This window comes from Rhyacophila brunnea, unplaced genomic scaffold (assembly GCF_057557595.1).
Source record: "Rhyacophila brunnea isolate RB1 unplaced genomic scaffold, BYU_Rbru_1.0 scaffold_23, whole genome shotgun sequence".
Classification (NCBI taxonomy): domain Eukaryota; kingdom Metazoa; phylum Arthropoda; class Insecta; order Trichoptera; family Rhyacophilidae; genus Rhyacophila; species Rhyacophila brunnea.
The window spans coordinates 19,331,850-19,353,298 of NW_028232893.1; the positions used below are offsets into that span (position 1 = coordinate 19,331,850).

At 34.0% G+C, this 21,449-nt stretch overlaps 1 protein-coding gene across 7 annotated transcripts in view; it reads right to left on the reverse strand.

The window, feature by feature from the left end:
- Positions 1–348: 348 nt before the first annotated feature.
- LOC147069651 (clavesin-2-like) overlaps positions 349–21,449 on the reverse strand; it is a 35,976-nt gene continuing 14,875 nt past the window's right edge. For all 7 annotated transcript variants that reach the window (XM_085950216.1, XM_085950212.1, XM_085950213.1 and 4 more), the window contains 5 exons: positions 18,733–18,864; positions 9,413–9,566; positions 9,019–9,271; positions 7,646–7,859; positions 349–1,600 (listed from right to left, as the gene is read on the reverse strand). In XM_085950216.1, coding sequence (XP_085806342.1) covers positions 1,449–1,600; positions 7,646–7,859; positions 9,019–9,271; positions 9,413–9,566; positions 18,733–18,853 — 894 coding nt within the window. In that variant the 5' untranslated portion in view covers positions 18,854–18,864 and the 3' untranslated portion in view covers positions 349–1,448. The remainder of the gene's footprint in view (positions 1,601–7,645; positions 7,860–9,018; positions 9,272–9,412; positions 9,567–18,732; positions 18,865–21,449) is intronic.

A 21,449-nucleotide genomic window follows, 5' to 3' on the forward strand; every position in this document is an offset into this window, starting at 1 on the left:
GCAAGAACATTAATCAATTGGACAAGAAAACAAGTTTGACTTCCTCGCTCGTTGGATTTATTATTTTAGTAACTTTTTAACCGTTCTAAATTTGCCTTAAATGAAGTATGTTTATCGTTCCAAGGGGAAAAAATATAAACGTTTTTAATGCGAGAGATAAAATACTTGTACTGTCTCGTAAAAGTAATTTTAAATTTCAACTGTGGAAAATAAAATATTCTTTTCGGACACTTGTAGCTCGAATCCCACTCTATTTTTTTTTCTAGGATTTTTCCAATGGGCATTTTTCTGGGTTACATGTCAATTGTACGGTTCGAGGCCTAAATACTAAAAATTAAGTACAATATAATATATAAACAAATGTTTATTTTAAAAAAATCCAACTAGAAATACATAGATATTTAAAAGTACGGGATACATAGGGTGTTTTATCAAGCAAAAAATACAGTATAATAATAATATTAAATTTGACTATATATATGAGATATAATTATGTTTTAAAAAACTAATCATTTTTAATAAAAATTTGTTTACACATTTCATGTAAAACGTTTTTCTTCACTTTCTGTCATTTCCCGGTTGAACAAAATGTGTATTTCAATACTCTATAGAGCAGTGTTTCCCAAAGTGAGCGTTACTATTAATCAGATTTATGTATTTGATAGGTGATATCAGATTAGGTAGGTATAAGGCAAAAATGTATATTTCCTGTTTATAATATTATTATAAATGCGATTAATGTTATATTTGGTATTACCTATTGTATATTGCTATAAATTGGAATCACTTAATCTTTAATATGTCATGTATGAGTTTGATGAGATTTTCATAATTATATCTAATATTTTATTTGATTTTTCTGTACAATATGTTATTTATGTTCATTCATTTTATATAAATATACTACAAAAACCAAATATGCCCTTTTTCAATATCTAGAAAATAATATGTTTCTATTTAATTGTGTGTCAAAGACGTGTAAATTAAATACGTGTGTATGCTAATTTAAAAAACGTGTTAAAATACCAATATTTTGAATAGGTACACATATATATTATAATGTTCGGTTTGAAATCTTTCTAATGAAAAGAAGGCATCTATAATGCGGCTCTGTATTTCTTTCATAATTCTATTTTTGGAAATTTGCACGTCCACAACCATTCACTCACACATCCAAAACCCTGCTTCAAAACGTAGTGTTTTGACGTTTAGAGGATTGCATAATACGCGACTTCTATTTATTAATCTGTCATGTGGTTAAAATCGACAGGTAAATAATATTCCATTCAATATTATCATATTGTCATGAAAATGTCAACATCTTTGGAAAATACTCGTAGGGATATATTATTTCAACCATGAATAATTCATATAAACTAAATACTATCTTTAAACAGATTATACAAAAATGATACGATATAATTTAGGTATATAATTAATTAATATCATCAGTCGATATCAAGCTTCTTGAAAGATCCTTCAACTCCAAATATTGTCCCTAAGTTCTTTGGTTTCCCTGGTCTTCGGCTTTCTTCAACTTTCAGCTTTTCCTCGTTCATTATCAGCTGACGATTGATTTTCACCCTTTCTTTGATTGATGCTGAAAATAAAATAATATTGTTGTATTGTAGAAATTGTATTATTGTTTAATTACCTATTGTTTACCTATATTATTTTGAATGATTGTTTATGGTTGATACTAGTTTTGGGTTCACTCGGACATACGTATACTGCTTAACTTTCTATTTTACAACGTTTTTCTTAGATCGTATTCTTATTTGTCCGGTACAAATCTTGCAATCGATTTTTAACTAACTTCCCGACTAGCTAGACATTTGAAACTTTTAGAATATATCAGAACACGATGCCAATGCATTTTTTAAATACGTTTAGCTATATTTAAGTAGAATTGAATTCATTTTCAGTTAATTCTGTTTTGTATGAAAAGTTATTTCGACACCATTATTGGTTGCTAGGGTTCTGGGGTCCTAGCAACTAAATTATTAATATATACGTGCGTTACTATGGAAATCAATGACATGTCAAAATGACATTTCAGTATTATTTCTATCAAATACAATTTTTTTGATCGTTTAAGCTAGTCAAGTCAAGTCTATATGATTCATCAGAAAATTTAAAAACGTTGTATATAAAAAGTTCTTTTTATCTTGTAATTATTTATCAATTTGTTTATTCAATTCATTTCAATGTCTTGATGGTGCAAGGATGGGACGGTCCACTGAATTCTATATTTTGTATGCAAATATAGAATGCAGTGGCCGATAACATTGGTGGATGCGACTAGAGCTCTTTATAAAGTTTATAAAGGAACTCCTGGATCGCCTCCAGAGGGGTTCAAATTAAAATTCAAATTTATTAATTACTTTTACATATTTGGTTATGCCATAAAACCAAAGAAAACAGAATGTCTATTTAAACAGAATACACGGTTATAAAAAGAGTTAAAACGTATATTGAAGTACACCTAATTAGGGATTGCAACACCGAATAAAAATACAAAAATCGATTGCCAAAGTAGCTTGATATAGAAGAGCGCTGATGAGTGGGTATTAAAAGTGGCCAATAGTTAAAATTTGTCGCAATTAGTATGTCACTGCGTAGCATAGAAGTAATGCGCGGATGGGACGTAAACCCGGGAGATGCAGGGTTCGATTCCCTGCCGGGGTGGCCTACTTTTTTCAAAAAAAAGATTTTTTCTATCGTTTATAATATATTTTCTCAGAAGGTGTTTTTCAAAATTATCTATGTTCCATATATAATAACTAAAAAATATTATTCCATCCACAAAATATCCAAAATGATGTATGATTTAATGGCATAATTTTAGATTACAATTTTAGACACGAGTATTTTTTGACTATTATCTATTATGGTTTGGTTCGCAGGGTTTAATTGAATTTTAAAAAGTAACCAACACCATCTGTAAATTGTAGTCTTAGTTCAATGATAACAAACGCGTATGACTGATAAAGCTTAATGGACACTATTCATGGCGGATCTTAACAGCCTACCTTTACTGTTCGCCATTGGTGTACGATTTATAACTTTTTTTCCACTTTTTACTACACTGATACACCTCTTTGTCTCTCAAGGCTTTTAATGGGTAAAATCGGTAAAATTATCGCTCCGTCTCGTGGAAAAAATATTTTGACCGTCTGAGATAGATAGGATATAATAGAAAATTTAACACACTTATTTTTATAATATACACATAAAATTCGATAACTTTGTAAATATCTTCAGAAAATTGTCGAGCGCTCCGGTTCGTGAACTTTTCCATTTCGAGCGCTGCTTCGCATAAAATTGTATCAAATAATATTCACTTCTATTAAAATATGCAGTAATAAATAAATAGATAATATTTTTTTAATATTAGGTAGGTACATCATTGTCATCCTAGAGTTGGAGTGCAAAGTTATGAAGTGGAAACTCTACTTACTGTAGGTAATATTGACAATCTAACTCAAGGTGACATTACCGGAACGGACGGAATTTATTAGCATCGGAAAGGTTAAATTAGTTCTCGATTTCAGTACCAAAATTGTATTTTTTTTTGCTGTGATTTTACCGAGGCTTTGACTGCGACTCGCTATCATATCGCCTCTTCTCTTCTAGAAGGGGATCCGTCGATCAGGTCCTCACTCCTATTCTGTTAAATAACTTTACAATTTTGCCTAGCTCTTCCGTCTTACCCACCGCCAGGACATCCTTCAATTCGTCGACATTCTCATAGATATTATCCGCAATTCGCAGCTGTACTCTGTAAAGTTCATCATTTAGGGCATTGTAGTGCTATATGTTCATGCTATCAATTCAAGACTTCGACCCATGATGGGTCCCAGGAGTAAACTGTCTACTCGAGCAAAACTTCTGCTCTATTCAGCAATTACCAGACCAACAATCGCCTACGCAAGCCCCATATGGGCTTACTCAAACCGCAGGCACATTAAACTCTTTCAGACCATTCAAAACAAGACATTGCGACAAATCACGGGCGCACCATGGTTTGTAAGCAATACTACACTTCACAGAGACCTCAAAATAGAAACCATCCATAAACATACCATGAAGTTGTCGAAGAAATTCTACAAGTCCATGATAAACCATCCCAACGCGACTATTAAAAATATATTGATCGAAAACGGAAGCGACAAAGACTACGTCTATATGAGGCCAAAGGCAATCCTGCTGGACATGCAACCACCATAGTTCCTTCACATCCACACCACAGACTTCCTATCATCCGAGCGACTAATCTGTTATTTTTCAGTGCAACAAGGAGAGACATTGATACCCGACCCTCCCCCGAGGATAATAAAAGATGAAGAGCACCCCGCCGCCTGACGCAAGTGCGGGCGCGGAGGGAACCTTCCTCCATAGTATTAAAAAATATAAATACACACATTTCACTTCATCTCAGGGATATAAGTATAAAAAATAAAATACTGCTCGGGGGGGGACAATCGGGATATCAATGTTACTGCAGAGATCTTCACCGGAAACCACCTGACCAGTGATGTGACCTGAATCTGGGTCACATCACGGCCAGGATGAAGAAAAAGTATTGTTTGTATATTCGAGTATATAAACCTGTGCGTGTTATTGTATGTAATTACAAAAGTACGTACCCTGTCCAAGCCTACAAAAAAGCCAATACCACACTTAAGATGAAGGAGATAGGGGGCCCAGCCCCGGAGCTCCAATTATAAGTATAAGGCTATATACTAAAGAAAGAAGAAAGAAAAATTATTTTTGCAAATTCAGTGAAACTTCACTTCGTCATGAGATTGATCCACTTGAATGTGCATTTTATAGAAATTAAAGCATGTCGGAATTATAATAACATAATACTACCTATTTTAAGTAATTGTAGATCATAATATTCCGTATTGGGTAATTTTTCATAATTACGGCATTTAGCATAATGTCTGTTTTAATAGCTCTTACGTGTCGCAGGTGTTTTAATTTTATGCAATAAAATAATTAGTTACCTATTAAAGAGTACCATTTTGTAAACAGCTGCATGGCATATTTTTAATTGACAATTAGTTTCAAGATGAACTGGAAGTGCCATATTAATACGATATCAATGCCATGTCATGTCACACGGATATTATGTCCTCTGCAATTTTACACGAAGTAATTGTATATCAGTGTTTAACAAGTTTTTTTATCAGTAGTGTTAAACAGAGAACTAATAATATAGTACTGTTCGGTTATACGGAATACAGCGGAAAACGCATTTTGAAAATAGCCGATAAACTGGATTATTTGTTAGTTTAACCTAACCAAACCTAACCTAACCTAACCTAATCTAAACTAACCCAAACTAACCAATAATCCAGTATATCGGGTATTTTCAAAATGTGTTTTCCGCTGTATTCCGTATAACCGAACAGTACCTACCCTAATAATTATTATGAGCAAATAATTTTCAACTGTATGTGGAACGAAATTACGGCCGCGTTGCCATTCGGAGAGCGATAGTGGAGGCGTCTGCACGTCGATTCATTTTGTCATGGCGTCGGATGAAAATATTCTTAAATCGTGTAAAGATGACTAAAAAACTTTACGTATGTACTTAAAAAAGAAAACATCTCAAGGAATATACTATTATTATTACGAATATAATAATAAACATAACATAAAAGGACGCATGTTGAACTTTCATGACAAATTATATTTCGTTCGGCTTCCGTCATTTGCACCCGCGACCCGCATTCCGCGCATCGCCTAGTCACGTTCTTTTTAGACCATGCCTCAGCTGAGGTATAGCCTTAATGTCGCGGTAATGGTTCCCGGGTAGGGTATGAAAAAAATACCGGTAAAATATCATTTAAACATCGGTTACCCGGTAATTAAACATTACGTATTACATGTGAGTGATTAGGGAGGTGATTTTAATTATTTGAAGAAGGTGACACTCTCATTTATATATTTGAAAGTAATGACGATGTGGGAACGAATCAAGTCGGGGTCACCACTTTGGCGGTTATGTTAATGTTGGAGGTAGATGAAGAGTCGTTGTTGCTTGGTTGCTAAGATGTGGGTTTATTGGTTGATACAGAATACTTGAATGGGGTAATAAGGATGATGACGAAAGATTATAATCGCGATTGATGATGTACTGATTAGATCGACATGATCAAGAGATTAATAATTATTATAAGAATGCACTGAGAGATTTAATTCGAGTGGAATATTGGATGATTGCAAAAAGCATCGGGAATTTATAGCAATATCACCTTTATTGTAATCGCGTTAGAACAAATTATTCCATTCGGCAGGCCCGACAAAAAAGTGAGTGTCATTTTTTTCCAGGTGCTTCGTCCATATTAATGTCATTGCATGCAGGTATGAAGTAAAATTTCTAAGTAAAGTAAAAAATTTTCCTAGTGTGTTGATATCAATTCTTTGTTATATTACACTATCATCATGTTTTTAATTAACGTGTCTACATGTATAATCAATGTCCACCTTTTTAGGTAAATTGATGCAAATGAAGAGTACGGTGATGTTTTAAATAAATAAAAATATAAATTTTATAAACCATTGATTGATAAACAATAATACAAACATTTTTATTTCTATCATGTTTCGTTGTTGCGAAAAAAATCATGAATGAAGAAAAAAATACCGGTGATTTAAAAGAAAAACCGGTTTACCAAGAACCGGTAACGCATGAATCTCAGCAAGACAACTGATCAGATGCCGAGCGTTATAAAGACTGCTTCAAAATGTGCGAAACTTTTAATTTTAACATAGGTAGGTACCTAGCATATTTTGTAAAATAGTGAACAAAGGAACAATATATTTTAATACCGACTCGTATCTATCTAAACGGAATTTTGAAAAACGAGCAAAAGATTTTTTTTGTGTTTCTACCCTGATTTCTACTAATTTGGATTCGACCTAGTCCCTTATTTTGATTGTCACATAGGTATATATTGTCATTATATACATGTCATAAATATATTAATCTATGTACCTACTAAGGCAGGGTCGGCTCTACCTTAAGGGTTCATAGGGATCATCCCCTCATCCATATCAAAAAAAAAAAAAAACACGTCAGATATTTTTATTATTGGGCATGATATACCTAATCCACAATTTATGATTAAATGAACTGCTTATTCAATTATTTATTGTATTCATCTAAACCTAAACCCTTCGCTAGTTTATTATAGTGATATGCAGTATTATTATACAAATCAATAATGCAATGATTGTCAATTATGTAATAACATAATGATGATTTTTTTTATATAAATACCATGCTCTTGCTTTTCCGTACAAGGTGGTTGGAGGGCTAGTTGCTAGTAACATAATGATGATTACGCGGTATTAAAATAATTAATTTAATTAAATACGCTCTATTTCACGGTGACACATAATATATACTTACAAAATAAGAAATCATGTGATTAAGACTCAGATAATCCTATTAATTCTGAAAAATTACTCATTTCCCATTAATAATAGCATATTATTACAAGAAGCTTGATACATAATGTATAATAAATGAGAAAGCAGGTAGGTGTGTATATTTAATAATTAATGACTAAACCCCACCATCTAGAAAGTCGTTGAGCCGCTACTGTACTTAAGTGTGTATTTAATGTACCTTTTATCTCAGCAAAACTGTCATATTTTCCACCCAACTCCTTCGGGAAAATATCTTGAGGCACCATCTTGAAGACGGTCTTGGGGTCAGGATGCAAGTGTAGCATGTCAATGAAGTTTTTCTTCATGAAGGGCCGCATCAGCGCCAGAATCTTGTCCATGAAAGACGGCGTGTTCATGAAGTGGAAGCCTTTCAGACGGACTGGCATAGCATCCTGCAAAATACAGCGATCAAGTTTAATTATCTCACTTAGGCAGGAATCTGCTACACCTATTAGACTAATAGACTTCAATTTCTGGGTCCCTCTCTCTTATACCATAAATAATAATTCGAATATTTATTTTTTTAACCGCTGGAAAGCTTAAAACTTTCAATTTTTTATGTAATTTAGCAATACCAATAAAATTATAGTGTTAGATAATGTGATGTGAAAATTGTCGCTACTACTATAGCCTTCTCTATGGTGAAACTGTGGTGGTATCTGCTTTGTTCTAATTTAATCCATTTGGAATTACGCAAAACCTGCGTTGTGTCAGCGCAGTTTGCGTCAATTTACAGCGCCGCGTGTCTTGACCCTTGGCAGTTTGTAGAATAATAAATTGGATATGAAGTGACCAAAACTATATGGATGGGCCGATTATGATCACAATCCAACCCTTAAACCCGCAGAAATATCTCATACCTACTATCCTCATTTATTGTTGTCATCCAGGCGCTTAACTATTTAACGAGTCATTAGTCGCCCGTGATTGATACAAAAGCAGTTATTCTTAGACCACGACCGTGTCAACTTGTGACCACAGTTACAGTGTGACGTGATCCAAGCAATAATTCAATTCGAGTCTCATTACGAGCTCCGTGAACTAAACACCTGGCAAGCCGTGATACCGGCTCTTGTGACTTAATAACCGTAAACGCATACAGAGTGACTCAACAAACGAGTGTCATCATTAACCGTAAAACCCCAGTATACCGTGCGAGCGATAAACAGAACCATTTGCATACTAGTGGCCGAGTGCATGACCCGGGACCTACTCCAGCCATAAAGCCAAACAACACCAAGGTTAGTGCCTGGATTAACTCCCGTTTAAACCCCCCCTAGACCCGGAATTCACCACCGTAATTACAGTCCACATGAAAAGTGCCGCCACTATCTAATGAAGAAGTTTTAACACTAACTTCCAAAAAGACCCCCAAGTATAATACAGAGCAAAGCTAATATAATATTAATTATATATCATCATCATCTAAATCTATCCACTGCTGGATGAAGGTCTCTTCAAGCTGCTTCCACTTCTCTCGGTCCTGTGCGTTGGGCTGCCACGTACTTCCGCAGAACTTTATCATGTCATGTAGGGAGCTCATTTGCTTACCTGTAAATATAATAGAATCGATCTTATCGTCATAATATGAAGCTTCGCCAGGTGCCCGAAGGTAACTCCTTCAAGGTCAATGATGATAACGTATCCTGCATAGGTGCCCTCTTCCATCTGGCATAGATCAGCGAGCGAGACCAGATCTTTGGCGGAGGATTCCAGAACAAAACGAGAAGCGTCATACTCCATCAGGCGACAGTAGAAGACCTTGTATCCTTCTGGGGTTAACTGGGGTAAACCTGCATATAAGCTGAAAATATTAGACAATGAATACTTTAACTTAAGATGACTAGACAGTGTTGTAGATTATTAGGTACGATAAAATAGTACTTATGTAAATCAGTAAAAGTAATATTATAACTAATCATTCAAGGATGATTATATTACTTACGCTACGTCGAATGCTTCAGAATTCTTTGGTGTAAGTGGATCTCTGTCTACGAACAAGTCAATGTGTGTCCTCAGAGTGCAGTATAGATCGATTGTGGTTTTTGTCAGCTCCATTCTGTTGTTACAACTGTGGTAGAAGACAATTAAGGTCACCTCTGCAACAAGTAAAATAGGAGAAAACTAAAATTAATCGTCATGGAAAAACCACGGAATTCCAACCCATGGAGGCCGCATAGTGTGTACTAGGGTTTCGTTAAGTAAATAATAAACTTTAAAAAATACTGAAATCAAAATTTGTTTTGTAATAGGCGCAAGGCCTACACATCCTGAAGCCCCCCAGACCAAGGTCTTTGGGTAAAATGTTAAGATCAGTGTGATGATCTACACTCTACAGTACAGTTCCCCAAATAGTGTTCCGTGGAACTGAGGTGTTCTGCGAGGTCAGATTAAACAGAAAATTTCACAGTAAAATAGCGCCGCAATTGACTTTTTTTTTTTACTATTAAAGCAAATTTATGATATGTTTATCTCACTTAGCTGGTTGACTCGACATGCCAAGCCTCCCATTCTTAATATGTCACCCTAGCATTAATCGGCGTTCCATGTTTGTATAGAAAACTGTTCAATATTAAGGTGAATTTATTTAGGGGTCGCACATATATTGTCACGCCACAAGATATGGAAGATGTCTGATATAAATACTGCAATGATTTTTGAAAAAGAGATATAAAAAAAATATGCCAAAAAACCAAAAATTCTTGACTGATTTCATAGTGACATCGACCATTTTAAAGAATTTGCATATTATAACGATTGGGAGAGGATCAATAGTATAAGGTAATTTAGACAGGTAATAAAAGATTAAGTATATAAATTTAAGTGTACCCAAGCTTTTTGAAGTTGGTTAGAAACATAGAGGTATTCAATTAAAAGAGGGGCAAGAAATCGGCTTTCTCATACAGCTGAATGAAGCAGGCTAACTAACAATAGCCGATAACTTACGAGAAATAGCGACGCGATAAAAAAAATTTAGGACATCACAGAGGATTTACTTTGGTCATTATAACGTACCAATATATTAATATAATGTTAACGTTCAAATTTTGCCAAGCCAGCCCGCCCCACCATACTTTTTCGCCATACTAGCCTGCTTCACCATACTTTCATATAACCTGCCGCCCCTAAGTTAGAAGCTATTTTATAACGTTTTTCTTAGCTCGTATTCTTATTTGTCCGGTACAAATCTTGCAATCGATTTTTAACTAACTTCCCGACTAGCTAGACATTTGAAACTTTTAGAATATATCAGAACACGATGCGAATGCATTTTATTAATACTTTTAGCCATCTTTAAGTAGAATTGAATTCATTTTCAGTTAATTCTGTTTTGTATGAAAGTTATTTTGACACCATTATATTGGTTGCTAGGGGTCTGGGGTCCTAGCAACTAAATTATTAATATATACCTGCGTTACTATGGAAATCAATATGACATGTCAAAATGACATTTCAGTATTATTTCTATAAAGTAAAAATTTTTTTGATCGTTTAAGCTAGTCAAGTCGAGTTTATATTATGATTCAACAGTAAATTTAAAAACGTTGTAGGTATAAAAAGTTCTTTTTATCTTGTAATTATTTTATCTTAATTTTCATGGCGATCGACTTTTAACAAGAATCTTTTAAAAAAATTGTTGCTTTTTTTAGTTCTTCAAAGTTAAAAAATTAAATTTTATTTTAGTATTTTTTATAGATATGGGGAAACAAATAGAAATAAAAAAATCTTCATTCAGTTTTTTAGTAATTCAAATAAGTATATATTATATTTCATTCATATGTATAATTTGTGAGATATTTGACTTTGTGTATCATTGACAATCTTGATTGATCATATTGATGGAGACAAAATTATTTTATCTCAATGAATATGAATTTTATAACAGCTTTTTATAAATTGTTAGTTTTTCTGTGACTATTTTATCTTAATTGATTAGTTAAAATATTCTAAAAGTATTTTTTCAGTCATTCCGTCACTATATGTCACTGGTAGGGATCCCGAGCTATTTTCAATACCTATGAATCCCGGGATTGATAAACATAATCCCGAAACTTTCAGGATTGATTTTTTATCAATTTTTATGGATTATTATTATTTAATAAAATAAAAACGAAAATATAACAGAAAAAATACTTTTAATAACAAATAACTACATTGGAAATAAACTGAGTTGCAATGAAGTTTGATTTATACCCATGTGTAAGTTGCCGATTTATTTTATTTTTTCATATAAATTAATAAAAAACAATGCTTCGCACTATTAACAAAGTAATTCCACCATGATCTCATATGTTTTACGGCAGTTTCATATTTGGCTGACTAATTAAATTTATGAAGCGGAAAGGCCATAAATACACCATAATTTGCTTTACTATTTTAAATCTCGCTAACCCATTCATTAAGTCTTTACTATCATAAACAGCAATCTCATATTAAATTCACATTATTATTTATATTACAATATTATTTACAACATTAAACTTATGCATTTCCAAGATTGAACGTATACATAACATAACAATAAATGTCTTAAATAGTATAAATTATACTAGATTTATTTTTGACCGATTTTATCAATGTTATTTGTAAATATAAAAATTTTATATTAACAATGGAAAAAAATGCCAATGTAATTCCGAAATCCCGGGATCAGAATTTTGGCTCGGGATTGGATTCCCTAGTCACTGGCAACAATTATAAAAATAGGAAAACTATGCTAGAGCTTTAGAATGAAGTGTGATTCCCAACATTTTTATTTTGGTGGAACAGTTGAAACATTTTGTGAAATCTTGGTTAATCGAGGTTAAATACAAAATAGACTAGATAAGTAATATACAATGATACATGTAGGAAAAGCAGCGCTCCGGCGCACCCAGGTCTATTTCGAGCCCTGGAAAAGTACCGCCCGTTATTATTTTTACCCTCAATTTTTTTTTTTGAATTCATTCATTACCTACGTAGATAGCTCTTATTATATTTTGTGCAAACATATTTTAAACGGATACATTATAGAAAATACATAATTTGAAAACACTTCTGTAAATATATAACCAATAGAAAAAATCTTTTTTGAAAAAAATACGACACCCAGCAGGATTTGAACCTCTGTCTCTCGGTATTCGCGCCCACGTGCATTGACCACTATGCTATAGGAATCTTATCTAATTGCGACGAATTTTAACTAATGGTTCTTACAATATTCTCTGAAGCGCTTTTTAAAAACCTTTTTCAAACTATTGTTTATAATATATTTCTCAGAGGTGTTTTCAAATTATGTATGTTCAATAAAAAGAATGGTAAATTCTTAAATCTTGTAAATTATTCGTTTGAATAAAAAAAATGATTCATTACTCGTTTAATCTAGAATTGAGGGCAAACCTTTAAAAAGTACAGATATCTACACAACCAAAAATAATTGTCGTCGCCACAGGATAGTGGTCGTCCATAAATGATATCACACGGTTTTCGGTATTTCTAATCTCCCTTCCCAGATCGTCACAATATTTTGTCGCAAAATATTTTACCCCTTTGATTAAAAACGAATTTGTTCAAAACGATCGATTTCAGAATTATGTTAGTACATAATATTATTTTAGGCGCATATTGAGAACGCGGAAAGGCCACTAAATAAACAAATATAATGGATAAGGAGGCAGTCAAGAGTAGGCGATGTGATAGAGGTCACTTTAAGTAGGAAGTTTGTGGTTTCGGAGTAAAAGTACTTAAAGTCAATTTGGAGATAATCGGTTTTGAAATAAATCACAGTTTTTAAAATACTCTTGCTAGAATTTAATTGGTATATTTTTTAAATTTCTTTTATATTATTCTTGTTTTGAAAAAGGAATTTTATTTAGAGTTGAAAATGATTTTCTCAATTTAAGCTATATCTACAAATTAAAATACGTATCTGTTTATTTTGCTTACGTCTAACAAAATCTATGATACCCAAAAAGCACAATTTTATTATTTACCGTGTCCGGAAACTTGTAGGTATATATTGTATGCAGTCGCTGTATCACACTTCACCGTGAAATGTTGTATCGGAAATATATGGCCGTATATTAAAGACCGTCCAACCTCTTTGGGTCGTATAGTATTGGCATAAAATTCATGTATAACTAAAACACGGTTCTTGTCGGTTTACACTTTACAGGAAGCCAGCAGCAAATAAATTTTGAAAACATCCGATATACCGGATTATTTGTTAGGTTAGGTTTTCATTCTTGAATTCATGAATTTTGCCAAAATCAGCAATGAAAATTGAACTAATGTTCCTATGGAATCTAGTAAAATTGGAGACCGTACAGTATACGGTCATCTCTTTCCGATAGCTCTTGGCGAACTGTGTCACGGTGAAATGTTTTACGTACAATTTACATGTAACCATTCTTTACACACATGCGCATTAAAAATTTAATTTCGAAAAAACGCAATTTAAGAACTTTTACCCTTGAGCGGCTTGAACTACAGAATTCTTGCTCAGCGAGTGGACAAATAGGCTGGTTTCAGACGGGACACCGGTGTCGCGCTCGTGTATAATAAGGTGGTCTTTGTAATCGAATAAAAGGGTCTTTGTATTGTGTTTATGAACGCCCCGAACTAATGAGTCAAAGCGTGTATGGTATACTTTTCCGCCAGCCGCTACATTCTCAAGCCGCCGATACACATGTTTTTATGACCGCAGCCAGTTTTATGTTCTAATTTATATCGCGAAATTATGCGTTGACTCATTAACTCGGACGTTCATAAATATAATACAAAGGCCCCTTTATTCGAATACAAAGGCCTCCTTATTATATACGAGTGCGACACCGGTGTCCCGTCTGAAACGGGGGTTAATGTCGTCATACAGTGGAACCCAAGAAGCACTAAACGACCGTAAGGACGCTCTACTAAAACACGCTGGATAGTCGAACTAAAGTTCGTGGATGTACTAATATATGGTAGCAAAGAACTAGGGACCGAGAAGAGTTGAATGGGGTAAAAGAGACCTTCATTCAGAAGTGGGTGATGAGGATTGCCAAAAAGGATTTTTGCAAGCTTTTGCGAAGTCTCGCAAAACTTCAGGATTCAGTTTGATATATAGATGAAAATGATTGCTCTCTAATGTCTAAAAGCGCGATGCAGAACCGTCGACATTAAGCAGCCGTTCTAACAAGAAAAACACGCCACAAGTTCTTTCTCTTTTCCGCTTAGGCTTTCTTATAAGAATTATATGTTTTTCTCACTGAACTTATGTCTTCGAAATCGACCCCTTAAAGTTAGGTGCGTATCTTATGGACTTACGCGTAAGTATGGTTCTGCATCGCGCTCTAATAAAATTGCATTTAATTTTATTTACAATAGTATTCTACGGAAGTCAATACCACCCGACCGAGGCATACCTGTTACCCCCACGGTGAAGCTATGCGACCTAGAATACGCCGATGACGCTGTCCTATTCGACAACTCAATCGAGGGCATTCAAAAGAAAATCGACAGGTTGCATAACAACGCCTCTCGCGTTGGTTTGAAAATCAACGCGAAGAAAACCAATGTTTTGTATAATAGCACCTGTCCTGATCCAGATTTCCCTCTGATTAGCGACGGACAAAGCATCGAGAGCGTCGACAGCTTCAAGTACCTGGGGGTACACATCACGGGAGATGGCATTTTGCAGAAAGAGCTCGCTATCCGAATGGGAATGGCTGGAGCAACATTCAACTCGATGCGGAATGTCTGGGACTCACGATTGTACTCGGTCAAAACCAAATGCCGCCTATTTGACGCTTGCATTCTGACAGTGCTGCTTTACGGTAGCGAATCATGGCACCTTACGAAGGCTCAGAGCAACCGTATACTGAGCTTCGAAAACAGATGTTTGCGACGAATACTGGGTGTGCGGTGGTATGACTTTAGGAGCAACGAGGAGATAAGACAACGCACCAAGCAGCCTCTCATCACGCTAAAAATGAAGAGGCGACGTTGGACCTGGCTCGGCCACGTGCTGAGGATGCCAGAAGAGAACTTCAACCTGGCTTGCCTGTTCTTCAAGCCGACCGGATTCCGGCGTCCTGGAAGGCCGCTAAATACAATCTACAGAGTGTATACGGCGGAGCTACGGGATGCTGGTTAGACCTGGAACGAAGCAAGAAGACTGGCGAGCGACAGGGATTCTTGGAGGCGCCGCGTGGTGTCCATATGCTCCAGTTAAAGGGCGGATATGGCAAAAGAAAGAAGAAGAAGAAGAAGTTTATTACAAGGTCTCTGTCAGACGTATCTTTTACCACGTTTTTATAAGCTCGTACTCTTGTTTGTCCGGTACAGATTTTTTCTTGTTTGTCCAAGATTTGTATTGGACGATTGAAGATTTTTAACTAACTTCCCGACTAGCTAGACATTTGAAACTTTTAGAATATATCAGAACGACGATGCATTCTTTTATTACTTTTAGCCATTTTTAAGCAGAATTGAATTCATTTTCAGTTAATTCTGTTTTGTATGGAAAGTTATTATTGTCCGTTGCTAAGGGGGTTCTAGCAACTAAATTATTAATATATACGTGCGTTACTATGGAAATCAATATGAAATGTCAAAATGACATTTAAATATTCTATAATATTTATTCAGTATTTCTATCAAGTAGGTACAATAAAAAGTTTTTATTAATACATAGAATTGTTAAGTTTATATGATTCAACAGAAAATTTAAAAACGTGGTATATAAAAAGTTCTTTTTATGTTGTAATTATTTTATATAAATTCTATAAAACCATCGACAATATGTAGTTCTTTTTCGGATGTGTTTGTTTATATTTTGTTTTTCGCTAAGTTCCAATATATTAGTGTTACATAATATATAAATTATAATGTCATTAGTAATATTAATACATATATGCACATTCTTGCCACCATATAAATAAACAAAGAATTTGATTCACAAAAATCAAATAATTCAACGCAGAAAATGTATCACTAATAAACATAATTTGCCCAGAAGTCAAAAAAATGTCTGATTATGCAAAAAATAGTAGACAAAAATAAATTATTAATAATGATCATTTTTTTGCGCGGCACATCGCGGGTAAATAAATTTGATATCAAATAGTGCGTCAAATTTCGGTGAAGGATGAGTGGTTTTAATGTGTTAATTTTATATGATATTATAATATAAATATTCAAGGTTACATGCAGAGATGTCACCGTTAAATTAACCAACTAATGGTCAGATCTTTAAACATACTTCTACTATAGAAATACCATCTAAAATCGTCCGGTGTTCGAATTTCGAACTAAACTCGTCATACTATAAGAAAGTCAGTGGTTATTTTTCAAAACTGGACATGTCCACTATTCACTCCTCAGAGATAAATGAACTTTTCAAATAAAAACACAGAGCGAAAACACGCACGCGACAATAACCAAACTGTATGACAACATACTTGGTCACGTGACTCAGTACAGTCTCGCCATTAGCTGAAAGTGATATGTCTCATTTCGAATGTCAACAACGTTGGACGTGTCCCTATTTGAATGTCAACCTACTTTTTGAAACCTCTTTTCAGTACGAAATTGGTGTTTTGTGGCTATTTTTGAAAGTCAACAAAGTGTGTATGAGGTTATAGAATGATATTCCGTTAATAACTCATTTTCGGCATATGTGGACATGTCCAGTTTTTGAAAGTTAACCACTGAAGTATTGAATGATATGTCTTAATGTTCGGCGAAGAACTAGGGACCGAAAAGAGTAGAAGGAGATAAATGAGGCCTTCATTCAGAAGTTGAAGTTCGTTTATGATATGATATTATGACGCTAAAAATAATCGTGGCCATCTCCATCATAAGTGAAACTGAGTAAATCAACTTTTTTCTTTTTGCGGTTAATTTGTACTCGTGAATTAATAATTTCCTACGGTTAATTATATTTATCTTAACAAATACAATTTAAACAATGCTCAATAATGACAAATCCTTAACAAATAAGAAATTTACAGCTTAATTTTGGAGTTGGCCATGTTTGTTTTGTATCATCTGAATTTGACCAGGTTTGAAATAAATACTATTGAACATGGGGAGTTTTGATATACACAACCACTAAGTACACAATTTTAACTTTATTTGCATTATCCATTGTTAAATAATAATAACACACAGAGCAGAGGCGGCTCTCGTGGTGCAGTGTGTTAGGCTCTTGCCTTCCACCCGGGAGTTCTGGGTTCGATTCCCGGTCAGGACACAATATTTATGTGTATTTCTCAAAGCCTGGGTGTTTGTGATTGTTCAAAATTACTAACAACCACCTTGTACGAAAAATCATGGACATGGTTATTAATACTTAATTCTAAAAAAAAACACAGCAAAATTTTTGGTAATGCGAGCTATCTTGATAAAATGCCACGACATGATTGGCCTTTTTGAAAGAGGGTTACACCGTGATTGGCTAAAACGAATGTGACCATTCCATATATAAAAAAATCAATGGATATGGCTAAGTTTGAAAAAAATCATATCTTTTATTTGAATTGTTGTAGCAAAAAGTGGGGAGATAGCCATGTTTGAATTGAATATTATTAGATAAGCAGACATACCAGCCAAAAATTTAAAAAAAAACGGTGACAGGACATGGCTACGTTTAATTTGTAGTGTCACATTGTATACTTGATTATTTTGAAGACTGCCGCTACTGTCTGACAACAAGATCTCGTCGATAACCGGAAGTCGCTGTAGTCGCATATAGAAGCCTTATCAGTGACATACCTGTCATGGCGGCAGCGCGTGTTTAAATAATGTATCGGCTCTCTTTTTAGGTACGAATTCTTTTCTTCTTCGCAATAAACAAAAAGTTTACAAATAATAATTTTAATATTTTTCTTGGTCGTAGACATATTTTTATTATAAAAAGCATCAAATTACTTAAATTTATAGATCTGTACACCACGGAAACGTAAAATGAAATGATAAATTAAGGGGCGTTCCTCATTTGAAAACCGAAGTGCGATTAACTTAACATGCGGGGTTTGTTTAGTTCACAGTTTTAACACGTGAACAAGAAGTTCTTGTTCGACAGTAATTTTGAATCGCAATACTATGTGGACTGTGGTGCCACTTCGCATGTCAGTTTGATTTCAAATATATATTGATCGTATTGTTATTAAGAAACACCACAGTTTACGTCGGTGAGCTGAAAATTGCAGCGCCGTTTAACTTATCCCTAATGTTAGGAATACTCATGTACATAGATATGGATAAATGTTTTCTATGAACATCGTCTGTTATCAGTTTTACCTTTAAACTTTGGAAGATGAGGCTGCCTCTCCATCCATTCCATTAATATTGCAATGTCCTCTTTTTTAATGTCCGGGTTTTTTTCATATTCTCTCTCAGCTGTTTGGAGTGATATCGCCATTTTTCTTCAGTCTGTCAACAAAAAAGTTGAAAAAACATGTTTATTAAAGTAGAAACTGAAACTACACTACTACTAGAATTATTTATATGACAAGTACACACTATTATTATCTTCTGGCTTAGCTGTGATACTTCTATGTCAGGGAAAACGATTGGGAGAACATAACAGCATTCGCGGATATGACGTCTATGGACGTCGTATTTTGTGAGATGTGATATGACAGGACGTCTATAGACGTCCTGTACTGTGGAACGGAAAACGACACGATGTTTATAGAAGTCGTATTTTAGATTAAAACAATATGTTCCTGCTACATGTGTCACGGTGCGAACATATTTCCATTAGATAATGTCGTATTCTATTATCTAAATCGAAAATTTAAAAAATATTTTTTTAAATATAATATGTCATATCAATAACATATGGCTAACATGTATCCGCGAATGTGTTTTAAGGTCTTGTGTACAGAGCCAATAATATACATAATATGAGTTTACTATCCCTTAAATCAGTGCTCCGCAACCGGTGTGCCGCGAGACGATGCTAGGTGTGCCTCGAATCATTGCTTCAAAAAAAAAAACACAAATGATTTTGTATATTATACAATACTTACCTACTTAAAATAACCAGACTTGCGTACATGGCTGGTAATATATTTGAGCACCTGCATGAACTTAATAAAACAATGCAAGGTCAGAATGAAAATATATTGACGTGATCTGATAAATTAGAAGAAGGTAAGACAAGCATCTCTACAAATGATCCAAAGGGCCTACCAGACCACCAATAAAATCAAGTCAAGTATTAATTTTGGATCCGTCTCAAAAACATTTAACTTTGTTTCAAAAGAAATTTCATCATTACTTTAATACAATCAATACGACTGGATTCGAAATTGTTTTACAACCAATGCCGAAAATTCTATAGAAGCGCTTATGCTACGAGTATTTTATGGATTTCGGTTAATAAAGAATATCCTCGTATTTCTGACAAGGCTACCAAACTAAGTACCTAAATAAGGCTTAAAACTTTTACGTTAATTGAAACAAGCTCGGGTATCATATTAATTAGTTATTTTTATTAATAATATAAATACATGGGAATATGTACATTTGGTTATTCGTCGTGTGTTATGTATATTTTTTAATTATTTATCAAATAAGTATGTAATGTAATTTTGGTGCATGTCCCCCACAAGGTGGGGGGCTCTAGCCTGGGGGCCCAAGCTCAGGGGAGCGGCGTGGCAGGTCAAGCAGATAAGTGAGATAAACACAGATAAAATATGCCCCCTAATAACAAAAAAGTCAAATTGTGAGATAAAACACGTACGATTGTGAGATACTATTTATTATAATTGTATCAATACTCGACAAATAATTATTGTTATCCTGACAATTAACCATAATTCAAGTGGATGTATTAATAAATACAAAAATATCGCTAAACATGGAATCAATTCCGTTAAGTTTACCTCGAACACCATTTGAAAAACGCTATTTTAAAATAATGTTCATAATGTCTTTAACCTTACCGATAGGCAGGGGGCGCCGAAGATTCTGGTCTGGGATCCATGTTTTGGTGTGTAAATTGTTTTACGTGTGGTATGCCGCGGAATTCTGGGAAGAGCTTTAGTGTGCCGTGGGTGAGAAAAGGTTGCGGAGCACTGCTTAAATTTTCAATTGAATGTGTTGTAAGTTGGTCAACTTTCTGTTGACAACTCCATCCACACAGCGAAAATAAGTTGCAACAGCTTTATTTTGTATTGATCTTTTCTCGGGTTTGAATCAGTCGGGTCTTGCATTAATGTGTTTAAAATTTAAATAGAGAACAAAATCACAACATTCTCTTATTAATTGACATCCTTCTGTTAATTGAAAAAATGTTAACTTCGCGTTTGTCTGGGGGCTATAAAGCTATTATTGCATCCTTGCTACATTAAATTTAATTACCTAGGTATCTGTTTCGTGGATTTTGTGGAACGGCTATTAAATATTTTTTTTTAATTTAGAGGCCCTACTTTTTCAAATTTCAAATTGGTTTATTTTACATACACTAAACTTTTAAAATTATAAATTATAGACGATCACAACATGGCGTACATAAGTACTAATACAAAAAACATAAATCAGAAGTGTTAACAGAAACATCATAAAAAGTACCTTCATAGAAGTATCTACAGCAATTGAGCTAAAGAAACCCTATTTTACAACGTTTTTATTAGGTCGTATTCTTATTTGTCCGGTGGTTGTTTATCCGGTACAAATCTTGCAATCGATTTTTAACTAACTTCCCGACTAGCTAGACATTTGAAACTTTTAGAATATATCAGAACATGATACCAATGCATTTTTTAATACTTTTAGCCATCTTTAAGTAGAATTGAATTTATTTTCAGTTAATTCTGTTTTGTATAAAAAGTTATTTCGGATGAAATACGTAATCCAATCCACTATTATTGGTTGCTAGGGTCCTAACAACTAAATTATTAATATATACGTGCGTTACAATGGAAATCAATATGAGTGTCAAAATGACATTTCAGTATTATTTCTATAAAATACATTTTTTTGATCGTTTAAGCTAGTCAAGTCAAGTT